At 40.9% G+C, this 18,922-nt stretch overlaps 1 protein-coding gene across 2 annotated transcripts in view; it reads right to left on the bottom strand.

The window, feature by feature from the left end:
- The window catches only part of ADGRG6 (adhesion G protein-coupled receptor G6), an 87,496-nt gene extending 70,319 nt beyond the window's left edge, over positions 1-17,177 (bottom strand). The window contains exons 1-2 of one of the 2 annotated variants that reach the window (XM_033143908.1): positions 16,909-17,177; positions 8,228-8,325 (exon numbers count right to left, since the gene is read on the bottom strand). In XM_033143908.1, coding sequence (XP_032999799.1) covers positions 8,228-8,325; positions 16,909-16,910 — 100 coding nt within the window. In that variant the 5' untranslated portion in view covers positions 16,911-17,177. The remainder of the gene's footprint in view (positions 1-8,227; positions 8,326-16,908) is intronic. The other variant, XM_033143907.1, reaches the window with a different exon arrangement.
- Positions 17,178-18,922: the final 1,745 nt, after the last annotated feature.

Here is an 18,922-nt window from a genome sequence, read left to right as displayed (position 1 = left end):
ATTTTATGACATGATGATTACACAGATGAAAAGCAGACTTTGAAAATCCCTTCTCTTTTCAAGCAATGTGACTAAAAAGATCACAATAACCTGCGGAACACAAAAGGCAGCACATTTCACTGCCAAGTATGCGCAAGTTTTTCTTCTGAAATCCTCTAAGCCCTTCACAGTATGAAAACTGAATAGCAACACAACAGTAAAAAAACAACGCAAAAAACCAAGCCCTTTAAATGTTTGGAAGGGAGTCCCCCAACGTTTTTGACCCAGTAGTGTCGTGTTACTTCAACATAAACTACAAATGTCCACTGGCTGGATCAGCATTTATTTATATCTTGCCCTTCATATCAATCCCAGCGTGGGTAACAATATTTAAACAACCAAAAATAAAATACAAAAAAATGAACAAACAACTAGTAAAACCAATAAAACTATCAAGAACAAAAACAGGTAACCAGCAGTAGACCCTATCATTATCACTGCAGCAGTGACCAACCATTCAAAAGAGCTCAGGAACTCAGAAGGGTCTCTCACTGGCCTTAGCCCAACCTCACTGTCCGGCCCCAGGGCCTGGTGTGGACAGCTACAGTCAGTTGGGTGACTACTGCTGCCTGGGAGTGAGCCATGGGGCTTCAGCTATGAAAAAAATATGGACACACCTAGACACACACATTACACCTGGGCTGAGGGAACTGCACTGGCTACCAGTCAGCTACTGGGCCATGTTCAAGACCTTGTTGTTAACATATAAGGCCCTAAGCAACTCAGTACCTGAAAAACAGCCTATGGGAAAATTCTTGTGGCACCACACCTTACAGAATATCATAGGGGGTGCCCCCAGTGCTTTTCCCAGGGGGTACTCAAGGGTACACAGTACCAACACCTCTTTTTTGTTGTTAAAAAGTGTGGCACTATAACAACTTCATGGTGAGTACCAGCACCTATTTTTTGGGGACGACGACACTGGGTGACCCAAAAATGGGCACTTTCTGTTGTTGTCTTTGTACTGTGGAATGCTCTTCCTGCTGCCATATGTGAAGCAGCAACCACCAGTTGCTTTAGACATCTTGTGAATATTTCTTTTTGTCGAAGTTTTGGCCCCTTTACGTGTTTGAAACTTTTGAATTCCGTTTTATTTGCCGTTTTATATTGATGTTTTACTGGTTTAAGGCTGAAATTTTGTTTTAATGATAAATGGTTTGCTTTTAGACTGTACGCTGCCTAGAGAGTTGAAAGATATTAAGCAGTATATAAATGCTTTCAAACTAACACATGCAATAGAATGGCTATCAGGCATGCGCACCATAGGACCCAATACAGAAGCCTGCTTGTGCTAAACTGACCAGTAAAGCAAAAATGAAGGAGGTGTCAAACTGGCTGGGTGAAAGCAGATGACGCCAAGCAGGCAATACTGAAGGAGGCAGTGAAATAGGAAGTCCTACTGAATTCAGTGGAACTTACTCCCAAGTAAATGGGGGTAAGGACTGCAGACTAATAGAGAAACAGCAGGGTTTTAGAGGGAAGGTATGAAGGATTTCACCACTTTCCTAAGTACACAATACAGGTAGTTGGTTCACTGGCTGGATGCAGTTAAGCAATCAGTTTCTGCAAAACAGTTGCAATGGAGGTGCCAGAATGAAAAGAAACAAACTTCAAATTGTATTCAGTAACTTTATTTTGAAATATAACCTGGCTTTGGCCCAACATTATTTATTTGTTTATACTATGCCCTAACCATGTTCTGTTCAAAAATATTGGGAACTGGGAAAAATAATAATAATCAAGATAACAAATTCGGTGCATACTACATTTTCTTTCAACCCCAATGTTTACAGTGTTTGTGTCAGGCAGCATAAAAAGCACAGCAGCAATGTATATATTTTGTAATAATATAGACACTATAAGGATTGCATCACACCTTATTTTTCTTGCTTAGGCTCCTATCCTAATCCCATTTATCTAGGTGTAAACCCCCAATGAATTTAACAGGACTTGCTTCTGAAAATGCATGTTTAGGATTGCACTGTTGTTTATCTTCATTAAGAAACAAAACTGTTGCATATGCCCCAATGCAGTGGTTCCCAACCTGCGGGCAGCCGAGTTATTCCAAAGATTCTGTGAATAAATTATCCCAGAGCCCCAACCCCAGCTGCCTGATATGAATCTGTTGTTGTTGCTTTTATATACACCACAGATCAGTCTCTTAACTTTTATACAAAGTGAACATATACATAGACTAAAATCCATGTCCAATTACCTAATACCCAGGTTTTTTTAAAAAAAAAAAATCACATCCATTATGTTATGAAATTGAACTACCCGTTTTTATTTTCACAACAACCCTGTGAGCTTAAGAGAGACCAGTCCTGGTCACTAAGTGTTCAGCAAGAACAAGTCTCACGGATGTAAACATCAACACTAATACAGGTGAATTCAGAAACAGACATTATTACATATTTGTCTATTCAAGTATTATTGCATAAAACTGACTTCCTGTTGCCCAAGTTATCTGTGGCTTTAACTGCACTGCAGCATTTGTGGCAATGAAGCAACAGTCTGCAAGTTCTGGAGCCATTTCTGGAACATCATTTCTAAAATCTGCCTCAAACTATTTAGCTCCATGAGGGTTCCTAGAAATCTTCCCTCCATGTTTACCAGAAGCGCATTGCTGGATCAAACAAAAGATCCATCTAATCCAGCATCCTTTTCTCGCAGTGGCCAACCAGATACCTATAGGAAGCCTGCAGGAAGGATCTGAATGTAGCAGTGCGCTTTCTGCTTATGATTCCAAGGAACTGGCATTCAGAGGCATACTGCCTCCAACAGTAGAATGCAGCCATTACGCAAATAGTCATTGACCCTCCCCCCATGAATTTGTCCAACCATCTTTTAACCATCTTTTGAAAGCCACCCAAGTTGGTGGCCATCACTTTCTCTTGTAGAACTGAATTCTATAGTTACATGCTCTGTGAAGAAGTACTTTATTTTGTCTGTGCTGAACCCTCTAACATTCAGCTCCATTGGATGTTCACAAATTCTGGTGTTACGAGAAAACGTTTCTCCATCTACTTTCTCTACACTATGAATTATTGGCCATACCTCCTTTTCCCTTCTTACTCAACCTTTTATTTAATCTACAAAGTCTGAAATGTTGTAACCTTTCCTCACAGGGGAATTTGACCATTTTGGTTGCCCTTTTCTGAACTGTAAATTGGGAATGTCAATCAAAGCATAGCTGTACTAACTTGAACTATGCTTTGGTTGACAGAACCATTTCCACCTCAGCACTTTGATTTTTGAGTAAAGGTGACACAAACAATACATTGTCTTCCAACTGTGGTTCCACCACAGATTTGTATATAGGCATTAAGATATTGACAGTTTTGTTTTCCTGATGATCCCCAACATGGAACTCCTATTTTTCACAGCTGCCCCACACACATAGTTCATGTCTTCATTGAACTACCCACTATGACCCTATGGTCTTGTTCTTGGTCAGTCACTGTCAGCCAAGACTCCATTAGTTTACACCTGAAATTAGGTTGTGGGTTTTTTTTTGCCCCATTTGTGTCACTTTACAGCTTACATTGAATATCATTTGCCATTTTACTGCCAAGTCATCCTATTTGGAGATATCTCCTCACAAATCCCTTTTTGTTTTAATGACCCTAAGCAATTTGGTTTCATCAGTAAACTTGGTACCTTACTGCTCACCCCTAAATCTAGGTAGTTTATGAACAAGTTAAAAAGCACACATCTCAATACTGGTTATTGGAGGACTCCACTTTTTACATCCCTCCATAGGGAGAACTGTCCATTTATTCCTAATTTCTGCTTCCTATGTCTTAACCAGTTCTCAATCCATAAGAAGACACCTCTTATTTCATGACTACTGACCTTATTCAGGTACTCTGTAATAAGGTCCCCCCCCCCCCAAGCATCTTCTTGGTGGAGATACATACCATGTTTGTGAATAGCAGTTTCAGGTATGTATATCTCAGTGCTCTTGCCACTATGTTCCTGAAAATCTCATTTGGAGTCTTGAAGGATGTATGTGCTGGGGCAGCCAAGATTATGTTAAACCCACTTTCAAGACTGAGGTATTTCTATAAAAATTGCTATACAGTGGGGAAAATGTTTACCTAAATTCATTCTAACACAAAGAAGTTTCTGTTCTTTGCCTTTTGAATAAGAGGCAGTGATGTGGCAACATCATGCACAGGGGGAGGGGTATACACTGGAGAGAGTGAACCTTGATTTGGAATCCACAGCCTTTAGGATGATAACCGGGATATCTTTACAAGCACATCAACTTGCATTTTACAGATGAAATTTTATATCTGAACATTAAAATAAATAAATAAATACAGTAACTAACTTTCCCACATCTGGAACAGGCTCCCCTTCCATTTTCTATAACCTTATACAAAGGAAGCACTAAGGATCTTGTCATTTGCCACACATTCCTTTGTGATAACTTAACCCATGAGCTCTTTTTCTGCACCTAATAATCACTTTATGATAAAAGATGACTTCAGTCTGATAGTATGAGCCTGTCACTGCACCATTAATTAGGGGAAAAGGAACACTTAACGGTCAGGGCTAGCATTTGAACAAAACCAACTCTGTTCAAGGAATACTGCAGCAGCTAGCCTGAACAGTCATCTCAAGCTGAGTTAATAAGCAAGGGGGGGGGGGAAACACCCCAGGAACACTATGATCATATCCCATTATTCATTACTAAATTAATTGAATTCCTATCTTTCTATAGTCCTGTAGTTTCTAGTCTAAAATTATTTGTCAGAGCACTTTATATGACAAATATGAGGAGAGAAAAGAAAGCAACTGAAACACGGGTTCCATTTCCTTCTCATCACAGCAGCAGTGCTTAAAAAAAAATCTGATTCTCTGAAAAACCCTACCCTTGTCATTCAAAAACCACGGGGGGGGGGGGAGGAACAGTAGCAAGTAAACATACACCTTAAAAATCTGCACTTTTAATGAATTGTTTAAAAATCTATTCATATGTTATAGTGTCCAAGATGGTGGACTAGCCAAAATGGAAGGATCTAATGGAAGTGTAGTCTAGATATTACAATCCAAGCATAATCTGGCTATTACAGTCCAAGAAGTTTGCTGACATATGCATGGAATATCCTATTAGCCCTCCATTCGCCTACATTTCAACATGCATGCCTTCATTTGGTTCTATGAGTAGAAGTGAAACAGTGAAAGCACGTGGCCTTGCTGGCACATTTGCTGATCTGTACCATACATTTTAGCTGAGCCCCAATTATTGTGAATTTGAATAACCCCCAACCATTCAGGAAGAGATTTGACTTCATTGACTTCCCCTTTCAACTTCATTTTTACCCATCCTCTCCTATTTGAGATGCTTTCTTTTTTAAGGTCAAATGTGACTGCACTGGACTTTGTTGACAACTGTTTGCTTACACATATGTTTGATTTTATAGTGTTATGATCACCACTCCCAAAACTTTCAACAACACGTACATCTTTCACCATGTCCCATGTGCCACTTAATTGTAAGTCGAGGCATGCCAACCCCTCATCAGTTCCATGATAAACTGGAGCACAGTTACTTTGGATATCTAGAAATTTTATCTCTTTGTCATGATCAGAACATGAAAATGAAGGCAACTCAATTCACCCAATCCTAGACATTTTCTTTATAACCGCTTTGCCTGTTCCAAAGCTGTGGAACAATGTTATTGAAAGCAGGCTCCAGACCACAACTAAGCCTTGATGGGCTCAGGCTCAAGTTAAACTCTGCTCCCACTTTGTGTTTATGCATAATTATTTTTAAAAACAACAACACACTGTCCTGTTGGATCTGACCTATAAACATACAAACCCCCCTTTCTCAAATAAGCCAACATTGATGTCATAAATATATAGAATCAAAGAATTGTAGAGCTGGAAGGAAATCAAAGTGTCATCTAGTCCAACACCCTGCAATGCATGAATCACAACTAATGCATCCCTGTGTGCAGGTTTTAAACACAATACCGTCATACCTTGGGTTGAACACCTTGGTACTCAGACATTTTGGCTCCCAAACACCACAAACCCGGAAGTGAGTGTTCCGGCTTGCAAATGTTTTTTGAAAGCCGAATGTCCGACATGGCTTCTGCGGCTTCCAATTGAGTGCAGGAAGCTCCTGCAGCCAATTGGAAGCCGCGTCTTGGTTTTTAAACCGTTCCAGGACTCGAACGGACTCCCAGAACGGATTAAGTTTGACAACCATGGTACCACTGTAATGGAAATTAAGAGAAAATGTTAAGACAATGTACCATGTTCTTTTAAAACTGCTTTGAAGGTTTATTTTACAATCAAGTAGTAAATAAATTTTATGAAATAAATAAGGATTTCATTCCATTTCATGAGAAAGGAGCACACAGGGTGAAAACACCTTATTTTGTGTTAAGAAATGTTACTCACTTTTCTTAATATTTAGAACCAATTATATCCCACAGACTTACAAAACCACATTACAAACCCAAATTTTAATACGTTTTCCAGTTAGACACAGTTAGATATTATACATGTTTGCATAGTGCATGTTGAACAGTACTTATTAATATTGGTTTTGGAATAATTATGACCCTAAATGCGAAACTCTCCCAGAACGTTTTGACTGATTAAAAACTGACAAATCACTGGGTCCAATGGTATAAACCCAAGAGTTCGTAAACGAGAAATTACCGATCTTCTAACAACAACAAAATGTAACTTGTCTCTAAAATCTGCCTCTGTACCTGAGGAATGGAAAGCAGGCAATGTTAACATCAGTTTTTAAAAAGAGATACTGATGATATTCTGTAATTTACAGGCCAGGTAGCTTGGTGTCTATTTCAAGAAAACTGGCAGTCAGCATTATTAAAGATAGAAATACCAAGCATATAGAGGAACAAGTCTTGCTGAATCAGAACCATACCGATACACACCCTGGTGATATGATGAGATAATTTTCACAAAGCATTAGTAACAATGCTATATAAACATTCCGTTCTTCTTGGCACCGTATTTGGAATTGCAGTTATTTTGTTCTGCCTTTGTAACCCAAGGATGAAAAACAAGCACTTACTTATTTGCCACTCACTCGCAGATAGGATCTTTGGCTTTTACTTAAGGTACATGATTTAAGAATGCCAGACAACAGCTTGTTAAATATTACAGTAAATTAACTGTAGTAACATGCAGTCCTTAAAATCTGTGTTAAATTATTCTATGGAAGCTTTGGGATTCCCTGTACAGGGAGGTCCATCTCCCTGCAATGCCAGCTCTGGGAAGACCTCGCTTTTCATGCAGGTACAGTGGTACCTCGGGTTACAGACGCTTCAGGTTACAGACTCTGCTAACCCAGAAATAGTACCTCGGGTTAAGAACTTTGCTTCAGGATGAGAACAGAAATCGCGCAGTGGCAGCGGGAGGCCCCATTAGCTAAAGTGGTACCTCAGGTTTAGAACAGTTTCAGGTTAAGAACAGACCTCCAGAACAAATTAAGTTCTTAACCCGAGGTACCACTCTATGACTTGCTGTTAATTTTAGCTCTCCTGGCACACTAACTTTTATGCTATCTATAGCTTGATTGTTATCAGTTATAACTTATTACTGATCTGTCTTTTATTGCTTTTAATGTATTGTAAGTCAAGCATGAATATTTTGTTGTTAGTGAGATAGTAAATTTTAAAACAATTAAATAAACCCTCACAGTCCTAGTAGAGTTTTTTCTTTCTTGCATCTTTCTTGTATTTAACAGACAGTGTTTCAATAATGACCTAATGCAGTAGTAAATCAGCAGAATGCAACTGTTGTACTGAACCAGCAGTCTAACTGATCCAGCATCCTGTCCCCAGCACAGACATGCAGAAATTTGTATAAGTAGAGACTATATAGAGTAATGAAATCCTTTTTCTTGCTTCCATGAATTCACCTCTTGGAAATCCAGTAGCTTAAAGAACTGAGTAATGAAAAGAAAGTTGTGAATTCCATAGAAACACCAAAACTTCTAAGCTGCATATAATACAAGGTGTACACAACAATATGCAGGGAGCACAAATGATGAACTCGGTCACATTCCGTATCAATGTTGATACAATCAACTCCAAATATGTTCTGCACAACCCAAGTATAATAAGCATGATAATGTTCTTCTATGACTCTCACCCATTTTAGCAGACTGGGAGAAGAAAAACATCTCTCTTACCTGAATACTGTACACATATAAGATACAGAGTAAATAGGAACAGCAAATGGCACTTCCACTTCCACTGGTAGCACCACACTTGGCTCTCATAAGACATCCTAGGAAAATAAAAATTTAGAAATTTTAAAATATGCTTTTCTTTTTTAGTGCAAGCAATCTGCTATTACGAATACAAATGTAATCACTAACAAATGCAACATTCATTTAAGCAGGGATGGAGAACATCCAGATATGGGCAAATCTTGGACCTCCAGGGGGTTCAAGTTGACCCATAAAGCAATTTCCCAAAACCATACCCACCTGTCCATCAGCTAACTTCACTGTGTAACATCAGCTAGTGGGCAGGAGGGCAGGGTTGAATCCTACTGGAGTCTGCTTTGCCATCATGTTCCCTGTGGGGAATGTTCTGGTGAAGTACACCACTGTAGTCAGCAGTGTTGAACCCTCCACTCATAAACTGGTGAGCGCAGAGTTCCACCAGGCTCAGGTTGGTTGCAAATGTCTATTCCCCTGCGGCAATCAGGCATGTAGTCAAAGTGTAGTGTAAGCTGTTTAAAATCACTTTTGAAAACAGATCTATGCTGCAATTGAAGTCCCCATAGTTGGAGCTTTAAAGCACCGTGTCACCCGACATCAGGTGTCTGAAAAGTGGGTGGCCTTGGCCGCCTGTCAAATTTGGCCCTCTAAGGAGGGGAAATAAGGATCTGGCTCACCACCTAGAAAAGGTTCTCCACCCCTGCTTTAAAGAGTTGATAGGATTTTTGCTTCACTGAACAAGAGGTAAGTTAGAGACATGGAGTTGAATCTAAGTCAATTAGGCTCAATTTAAGCATGCTGACCAATAAAACATGTTTAGCTTTGTTCCTAGGTTCAGTCACTGCATGACTCTGAAGCCTGACAGACCATTCTAGAACAAACTTAGTTGGTCTCTAAGGTGCTACTGGAAGGAATTTTTTATTTTATTTTGTTTTCATTCTAGAATGTGTTGGATGTTATTAAAAAAAAAACACAACACCAAAAAAGAAGCTGGTTTCGATTTGCTAAACCACTTCCATAACCTTTTTCTGAAAAGCACAATGGTCATGATCATGAAAGCTACTTCTGGACTGCCCACATGCTGCTGCACACTCTGCAACAGGGCTTCCTTCCCCTAATCTTCCCTTTTTCTTCTTCTTGCACAATATATAAATTTCACTCTCATTTTTTCACAATTAAAACAAACATTACAATGTCAAACTACATGACCATGAGATAAGCACCAGTTCTGTCAGCACAATGGATTCAGTCCATGATGAAGTTCAGGTAGAACTGTATTATCCAGATCTATCAATGTATACCCACCAGAACATTTTAATGTTTTGCCACTTTCTTGGAACAACACTCTGCAAAGCCATTTCACAAGATGGTTTTGAAAGGGCACCAAGTTTCAAAAGTATTTTGCCACATAGTGAGGTAAGCTGCTGTTCATGAAAGAGAAATCTAAAACTATAGCTAGTTGTGCAAAGCTTGCGTCATGGTTTCTTGGGCTGTAATTAGTCACAGAAGGGTAATTAAAGGCACTTCAATTGGCGAGACTTAGATATTTTTATTCTACCCACTACACAAGAATCTCTGTGGAGAGGATACTTAAACTGATAATACATAAATAAACGTATTGCTTGTGTACTGTGCACTACATATGAAACTTAGTAAGAATGTACCACTGGATAAGTTTCTGTAGTTATATGTTGTTCTTTTATTTAGATGAAAAACAGTAACAATTATTTGGAAGAAAACAAACAGAATGTCATTTTAATGCAGCAATTCTAAAGGAAATTATATTACACACTTTGAAATGCTTATCTCAGGAATTATTCCATTTATTCTGATGAGGTTACCACAAGATTAGTGTTAAGACTGCAGCTTAATTGTGCAATCTTATACAGTATTTGGGTTCCACTGGCTGACTGCTACAGGACTTGGCATGATGAACCTGGTAAGAGTCAACCCCGAGCCATAGCATTCTACACCAGCTGCAACCTCCAGGCCAGACATAAAGGAAGCTCCGCAAAGAGTGCAAGACAGCAGTCTAAATGTGAGATTACCAGTGTGTGAGTCACAGTGGCCAAGCTATCCTTGTGCAGGAAAGGGCACAGCTGACACACAAGCTGCCACTGATAGCAAACACTCTTTGCCAGTGAGGCCACCGGGGCATCCATGGAGAAAGGTGGTTCTAAGAGCATCCCTAAACACTAAAATCCTTCAGAGGAAGTGCAGCCTCATCTGCAACAGGCAAAAAGCCCAATTCACAGACCAGGGAACAACTCGCCCAAAGTTTATCTATCTTAGCAGGATTCATCTTCAGTTTATTGGCCTTCATCCAGCCCACCAGGCACTGGTTCAGCTTGTGTACAGCCTCTCCTGACTCAGACTTAACAGAGAAATATAGCTGAGTGTAAGATCGTCAGTGGTTGCTCATGAGTAATCAGCCAGAAGCCGAACTTCTAACAACTAAGTTCTTTATTGTGCAAATATTTACAGTGGAGCTAAAGTAAAAACGTCCATCTCATCCCTCAGCAGAGTCCGGGAATGACCGTTTCCGGTTCTTGGTCCAGGACAGAAGGCGCGGGATTCTGAACCCCCGCCTCCCCCTTCCACGTCCTTCCTCCCTGCGAGTTCGGAGTGCGGGAAAAGGTCCCTGTTCCCCGCTTCCTGCTTGGTGCTGAGGCTCTGTGATCCTGACACAGCCCCTGTCCCGACTCCCTGCTTCCATCTCCCCCTCCCCACTGGAGGAGTGGTCTCCTCCTCCAGAGGAGGAGGATGACGAACTGCGGAGGGGGGGGGCGGCGGTTCCCTGTACCGCAACGGACCTGGGAATGCTACCTGCTGGGGTGAGGGGGGTTTCCTGACACTGAGTATCACCAGGTTATTTGTGACACTGTACCCGAAAACTCCTGCAAACTGCTCACAATGGCATCATAGAGATGTTAAATACGGTAGCACTGGCAATAAAATAGTGCCTTGTGGCACCCTCCATCTGAGCTGCCAGAGAGTGGACACATAGTTCCTCAATGCTATCCTCTGTGACTGACCACACAAGCAGGAGTGAAACCACTGAAGAACAGGGCCTCCAACCCCCAACACACAGAAACGGTCCAGGAGAATACCATGATCTGTGGTATCAAAAGCTGCTGAGAGATCCAGCAGGAGCAACAGAGCAGCATCTCTCCTGTGGAGAAGATAATCCATCACAGTAACCAAAGTCAATTCAGTGCCAAAACCAGGCCTGAGCCCGGACTGAATATGGGGGTCATTTCACCAGTACAGTGGCAACATGTCTTCCTCCACCCCCAGCATAAATACAGTATATAGGATCGCTCCATAATTCTCTCTAGATCACAACCACAAGCTATCTTTTAAAAATGAACCAGCTTGCATTTCAAATGAAAACTGAATTTCATGTAGGAGGCTAAAAGTGCAACCCTATTCATGTCTACTGAGAAGTAAGCCTTATTGAATTAAATGGGACTTACTCCAAGATAAATGTATACAGGATTGCAACCTAATTCTTGTTAAATTTTCTAACTGCTTCTTATTTTCTTTAAATAAATAAGCAGATGATTATGAAACATGGTTTTTCTTTATTGAAGGTTGTTCTAAATTATGAACTTAAAAGAACTGAGTTTTGTGACATGCAGTAAAAATAAACTTAATAGCACTGAAGATGAAATACACTGCTTGGGACTTTGAGACATACCGGTAAAAAGATCTTTGATGAAGCCAGACACTCTAAAACTAGATTAGCACACAACAAAATGATTGTCCTGCAACTCAGTGCAACTGCAACTAAATCCTTAATAAAAACCCTGAAAATGGAATGCCAGAAATCTGTAACGAATAGTTAATAAATGTACCAATATGCTGGGTTCTTTATTAGACCTAGAAGTTTGCCTTCAATTCCCTTATCTTCTGCTACACCAAATTCCTCCCACTGAAGACAAGAAGGACTGGGTCGTCCTAAATTAATTATTCTACTCAATCCAGGGTCTATGTCTCAAGTTACATCTACTTTATTTTGTTTTTATACAGATATTTAAATCTCAACATGTGTACTCCAAACACTGAGGCATACCAAAAGCTAATATTAATAATACTTCTTTCCCACTTATTTTTCTTTCCTTTCACCTACCCACATAATAACCTTCTATGTTAGTATAAGTGGCAGAAAGTGAGGATGGCCAGTATGCACTCTGAGCAAAAATATCTGTTGGACTAACATATGACATGTGCTTTAAAAATGGATTGAAAAAAATCATTATAATTTGAACAGACTGACTACAGCAGGCCTGAGACATTACATCGCTCAAACAGACCTGCCAAATTTACTTTGTGAGGTGAGAGCCTACTGATATTCCTAACATCCTCCCTTGCTCCTTCCTACTGACTGCTGCACATAATTATCTTCCTTTGGCTTCCAACAATGGACACTATTTTGTAATGTTACCTCACATGTACACACATATCGGTTTTTAAAACACTCACCTAAGGTCAACAAACACAGTAGCATCTAGAAGAGAATCATTATTTGATTTCCTGATTTAGTTTGCATAGTCAGAGACTAAAAGTGACTATGTAGCATATAGTCTAAACTCTGCCCAAAGCAGACCATTCTGCTACCAACTCTCCACAGATCAGCTAAGGCACTCAAGTTCCAAATGTGTCACAAAACGTAGCCAAAGGTGCCAAATAAAACTTAATGCAGATTCAGATGCAAACCACATCTGAATGGGAAGGCAACCTCTTCCAGAATCACCATTCAATTTGACCTAAGCTATGGAAACTTCCACAATCAGATCCTAACTGTAAGCCAAACCCATCTATCAAATCATCCAGAATAAAATTGTGTGGAGTTAAATTGCATGCCACTCAATTTGTAGTTACTTCATTTGCAAATAACTGTTCTTGTTGCCTGCTTGGGTATGGAAAAACAATAGCCACAATACACACAGTTAAGAGATCATGCTAAACACAATCCACCAAACGTGTATTCTGGCATCATACCTTTCCCTAATTTTGAAATACTAGACAGACAGGGGGGGAAAGTTTCAGTGAGACCCTACTGAATTGTAATATATGACTAGCATGGCTTATTAAGTTTCAAGAAAATAAAATGAAAGATGGAGCTATATGTGGGAGCTTTTCTTTTTCAAGAACTTTCCTGAGCTCAGTGACTCACATTTAAAGCACTGAAATAGAAAACACATCCTTTATGAAGGGTATGTTGAGTATATTTCTAATTGTAATTTTTGACATTCTTTCCAAGACATTACAAGCATGGAGGCCTCAGGGACCCCAAAGCAATGATGAATAATGAGCATTAAGAGTTTTGATGGCTCCACAATGGTGGAGGCAAACCAGCGGGCTTCAGAGAGACCTTTCTACTTTAATATAAGTGAAAGTGGAAAATGCAACAGAAATGTTTATTTTTATTTGTTCTTACTGTAGAGATAATGGTGATAATTTTTTCTTAAAAAAAATCAGTACATTTCCATATAAGATATTTAGACAAATAACTATATTCTCATTCTGTTTCCTTCCTGGACCATATTTAAGTTTACATTGTCTATCACAGCTTTCAGGAAAGTAGCATAATTTTGTCTTCACTCAAAATGCTGACCTCCCTGTTGTCTGATGCAATGCCCAATTAAAATGAAGTAGTCTTGAGATTGAAAAATGATGACAGTTGAATGGAATCAATCATCTTTAATCCAACTGCTTTTTAAAATGTACATATGTACATGAATTGTGGATTAGGTAGTTGGTCTTGAGTAGGCACAATATAACAAGAAAAGTCATTCACAGAGAAGAAGATTGCCAAAGACTGCATTGCACTGTTGTGATGATGTATTGAACAAAGAACTCAGTGCGACCCTCTAAAGCTGAATGTTACAAAGCCTGACTTTGGTGAGAGCAATGAATAGGGTGAGCACAGAGTTTCCTTGGTTTCATTCATCTAACTGCTGTGACCCTGCATGATTAGTTACCAGAACTAGAATTTGTGAAGTTCTGACCTCAGATGAAGTTACATGTACACTTACAGAAGAGAGCATGCAAATATAAGTTTCCTCTTGAAGACTAACTTTTGCTGATGTTGTGCAATAGATTTAGAAGAAACTGCTGTCTCAGGTGCTTTTTTAAAGGGGTAGTTGTGGAATGAAGGCAAACAAAACCAAATATTAAGACTAATGTGATTATAAAAGATTTTAACTGCTAAACAATGATGCATATATAAATTATAAAAAGAATTTAATCCAACCCATGTATTATTCAGGCATCTGAAGAAGTGTGCATGCACACGAAAGCTCATACCAAGAACAAACTTAGTTGGTCTCTAAGGTGCTACTGGAAAGAAATTTTTATTTTGTTTTGACTATGGCAGACCAACACGGCTACCCACCTGTAACTGGAACCATGTATTATTAGTTTTATAACATTAACATTCAAGAATGACATTAGTTATAATGCAAATATCTGCAACACAGATAGCTTCCAAACATTTTTCAAGGGCTCAGTGTCCATTACAACGCATTGCAACAATAATACTTCTCTGTTCAATTAGGCATATTTCCCAGCACATAGGATTGCAGCTTTTATCTCACCTTATTGCTGAAACCAATGGAAGCTCACAATTTGAAAATAAACCCCGAAAGGGGGGGGGGGGAGACCAAAGTACATGATAGAATTTTTTTGTTTAACCTTTTATTTATTTATTATTCAATCTCTATCCCACCCTTCCTGCATAAGGAGTCCAGGGTGGCATTCCCTCCCAATGCCTCACCACTTCCCCCTTTTCTTGTAAATCGATTCTGTTCAGGAGTCCTCAATCCCGTTATATCGCAGCCACCTCTATCCCACTTCATTTTGCAGTAGTGTCATATCACTTATGAGTATCATTATGGTGCCCTAGTTTGCGTCATTACACCTGTCTACAGTGGGAAATGAACACTGCCAAAACTGGTAGGATAGTAACAAATGATATAAGAGATTTTTTAAACCAACCAACCACCATAGAATTGTCTTTATTTGTAAAAGAATCTGTATTGTTAAAGAGAAAATGGGATGTACCGGTAATCTCCAAATGGACCCTGTTCAATGTTCCTAAGTCATGTGAAACAGCAGGTTCAGAGATATAGGACTGTGTTGGCATCCCACATGTTAACAGCTGTGCGGATTATGACTGCAAAAACTTGGAGAAGCACTAAGGGTCCAAAAATTGATCAATGGCAGATGAAGACCCGGGACATTATATTTACCGGTATAGTATTGACCAAAATTACCAGTTTCAAACAACTATGGGAGGGAAGAACCCAGATGACAGGGATTTTCAAAAGAACTGGAGCTTGTTTATTTTGTACTGGAACCAAAAGAAATGTTGATGAAATTGTCATTATAGCTATATTAAGCATGACATTGTTGCTCTGATATAAATCTGATACCTTTTAAAAATGTATTAATTTCAGCATCTGAAATCTGGTATGATGAAAGGTGGTATGTAACTGTTCTCTCTTAATTAACTTATAGCAGGTAGTGAATTAATCACAGGAAAAGATGCTGAAGTTGGTAGCAAAATATTATCTATTATTTACCACTTCCAAGCCTCCCAAGCATTACAACCAAAATGGAAGAATTAATACAGGAGCATGTTGAAAATGACAGCTTTTATTCTTCACCTCCTTTCACAAAATAATTGAGTCTGCAAAAATCCCAGTTCCCTCTGATTATATAGGCAGACTACCCCAGTGCCAAGCAAAGGAGGCGAGAGGATTTTGGTTAGTGTGCTTGAGTGCAGTAACAAATAGTAGCCAAATGGGCAAGTCCAGCCAGCCACTAGGAGATTTAACAAATGCATAAACTCCCATATCTAATGCTATGACATTCTCTCTCCAAGAAAAAGTCTAACAGCCTAGCAGGCAGGAGGAAAGGCTGGAAGTCCAAAGGAGCTCAATACCTTAGGTTCTCTCGTTTTTTTGGCAGAGCACCTTTTCAGCTAGAAATAGCTCCTTTATTAACCAAGATCTCGCTCCCACTTTGACTCAGGGAAAGTTTGGGGTTTAAAACTCTACAGAATCACTACAGAGATATGTCACCATATCTTTATGAAGTGCTAACAAAAACCCACAAGTGCGCAACTACCTCAGCCACGAGAGCAGGAAACCCTAAAGCAGAAGTAAATTAAGTTACTAACAAGCGTCAAATGTGAGTTTGTGGTATCTTTAAAACTAAATCTTTCACCGCTGCTATTCAGAAATCCAGAAGCAGGGGAATGTCATCATTTGTTCCCTCTTTTTAATAAAAAAGAAGAAGAAGGGGGGATGTATCACGAGCTTTGGGGCTGGTGCGAAGCCTCTTACCTGCTCTTCAGGGGGGGAAAGGCTCCTTCCGTCCCTCCTTTCTGGCCCTGCCTACCTTTCTGGCCCGAAAAGAGTCACCATCTCAGTCTCGGGGGAGGCCGTGGGGAGATACGATCTTGTCGTGTCTGGCCTAAATATGCCGCGGAAGAAAAGTGCAGACGAACGCTAAACCGGTTTATTTGGTTCCCGAGGGCTGGCAAGGCATCAGAGAGCCACTCGCGAGGCTGCAGAAAGAAGAAGAAACGCAGGGCGCGTTCCCTTCCCAGAGCCGAGAAGGAAGGCGAAACTTACATGTTCACATTACTCGGTGCGCGCAACCATCCTCTCCTGCCCAGGGCTGGCTGGCACTCTCCCTCCTCCTCCTCCTCCACTTCGGGCTTTTCTACCTCTCCGTGGACAAGTTCACGAGCGCAGCTGCTCCATCCCCCTCAGGGCTTCCCTCCACGCGCAAAGTTGGCGGTATACCGGCTCGCGCCTCTTCCCCGCCTGAGGGGCAGGCTTAAAAAAAAAAAAAAAAAAACCAAGAAGAAAGCGGCACAAAACACCGCAGGGAAAACTTTGAGCGGTGGTGGTGGCGGCGGCAGCAGCAGCAGTAGCAGCTGCGTCTCTTCTGAGGGCGAAGGAGCCCCACACAACGAGGCGGAAAGGGCTCCTTTGCGCCACGTTCCCGCCCAGTGGAGTGACTCCCGCGCAGGGGCGGCAGGGCCAAGAACTAGAGGCCGGCCGCTCAGGTAGCTGCCGCGCCGCGCCTCAAGATTCGCCTGTGGGACTCCCGGGCGGGCTCCGGCTGGCCCCCTCTCGCCTCAGGAGGCCGGCCTACGACGCTCAGCCCCACCCTAGAGCGGCGGGTGGAGGGAAGGGACCCAAAAGTTTCTCAAGCACCGACGCCGCCGCACAGCTTCACACACGAGCCGACACGCTGGAATCTCCTTTTCAATGAGAAGCACGTGCTGGAAACAGTGGGTGGGGGGAAGTTCTGCAGTTTCTTCCCCAGGTTCACCGGCCTGACTTCCAAAGGGCCCTGAAACATGTGCGTTAGGAAAATCACGCGAAGGCGTCTTTTTCGCTTCCGATGAAAGCTGCACCTGTTGACATTTTGCATTTGGCCTGGAATGGTTTCGACGGGGATTTTAGGAGCCAACTCCTAGGGGTCGAGATCTCTTTGCAACCCCCCTCCCAAAAAATATTTGAGTGATCGGGGCCCCCCCCCCACGCTAGTTAAAAGGTATTGCCATTCAAATAGCGTGGGTGTGCCACGTCAAGAGATCAATAGTGTGGGCGGGGCTTACTTGAGCCCCTCCCTATTTTGTTCAAGTTGGCACCCTTGACGGAGACCCCCAAATCGTCATCAAATGACAGAGCCATGCTCATGGGTTGCATCATGAAAAGCATTAACCTGACACTTTTCCGTGGCTCCATAGCACAAAAACATAGAGCCAAGGGGAGAATCCCCACGCATCCTTGAGATTTTTACTCAGGATCACTTTCTGGACTATGGTTGCACCCCAGAATGCTGGGTCTGTCTGTGATTTTTTGCATGAGCGTGGAAATTAGTTTTCATTTGATCGCAAGTTTGCACGGCTTCCATGTAAATCTCTCTAGAGAGCATGTAGATTCAGCTTTTCCTCTTTCCTTCTGTTTCTCATAAGTTATTCAAGGAGGCACAGCATTACTGGCAGAAAAACAAGTGGCAATTCCATTCATATGTTGTACGTGCCATACACTTCCCTTGGAAGGTTTAACTGAAACATACATGTTGCAACTGCTGTGTTAAGTGAATATTGCCATGTGTGGCACGATAATCAGAAATTTAACATCACTGAGTTTTCATATTGCATCTAATCTTACTGTACACTGCTTAGAAATTACAGTGTTAAGTGGTATATAGATAGATGGTTGAAGAAAATACATAATTTAAGTAACGCGCGCACACCCCTGCAAGTCACTGAGTGATGAACTCTCAAGCAATGAACATGCATTTGTGAATCAGCATGATTAATTTGTTTCACAATCACTGGCCATGTGCCAGCTGCACTAACTCAAGATCTATCAACATTCTGCCGGGATCAAAGGGAAATACATTTCCTCCCCCATGCATGCACACTTCCTGGGAACAGGAGATTGACTTCAGGTTGACTCATCCTCTTGTTCCTGAGGGACACCCTATTCAAGAAGCAATGCATAGGATATGATAATGAGCCTGAAGAATTTCATGACCAATGTTCCAAACTGAAAAACATGAGAAGAAAAATCCATAACATACTAACAGTATGTCCAGCCTGCCCCCTGCCTCCAAATGAACTAA

The sequence above is a fragment of the Lacerta agilis genome, chromosome 3 (genome assembly GCF_009819535.1).
Source record: "Lacerta agilis isolate rLacAgi1 chromosome 3, rLacAgi1.pri, whole genome shotgun sequence".
NCBI classification, from domain to species: Eukaryota; Metazoa; Chordata; class Lepidosauria; order Squamata; family Lacertidae; genus Lacerta; species Lacerta agilis.
This window is presented reverse-complemented; position numbering and strand designations above follow the sequence as displayed.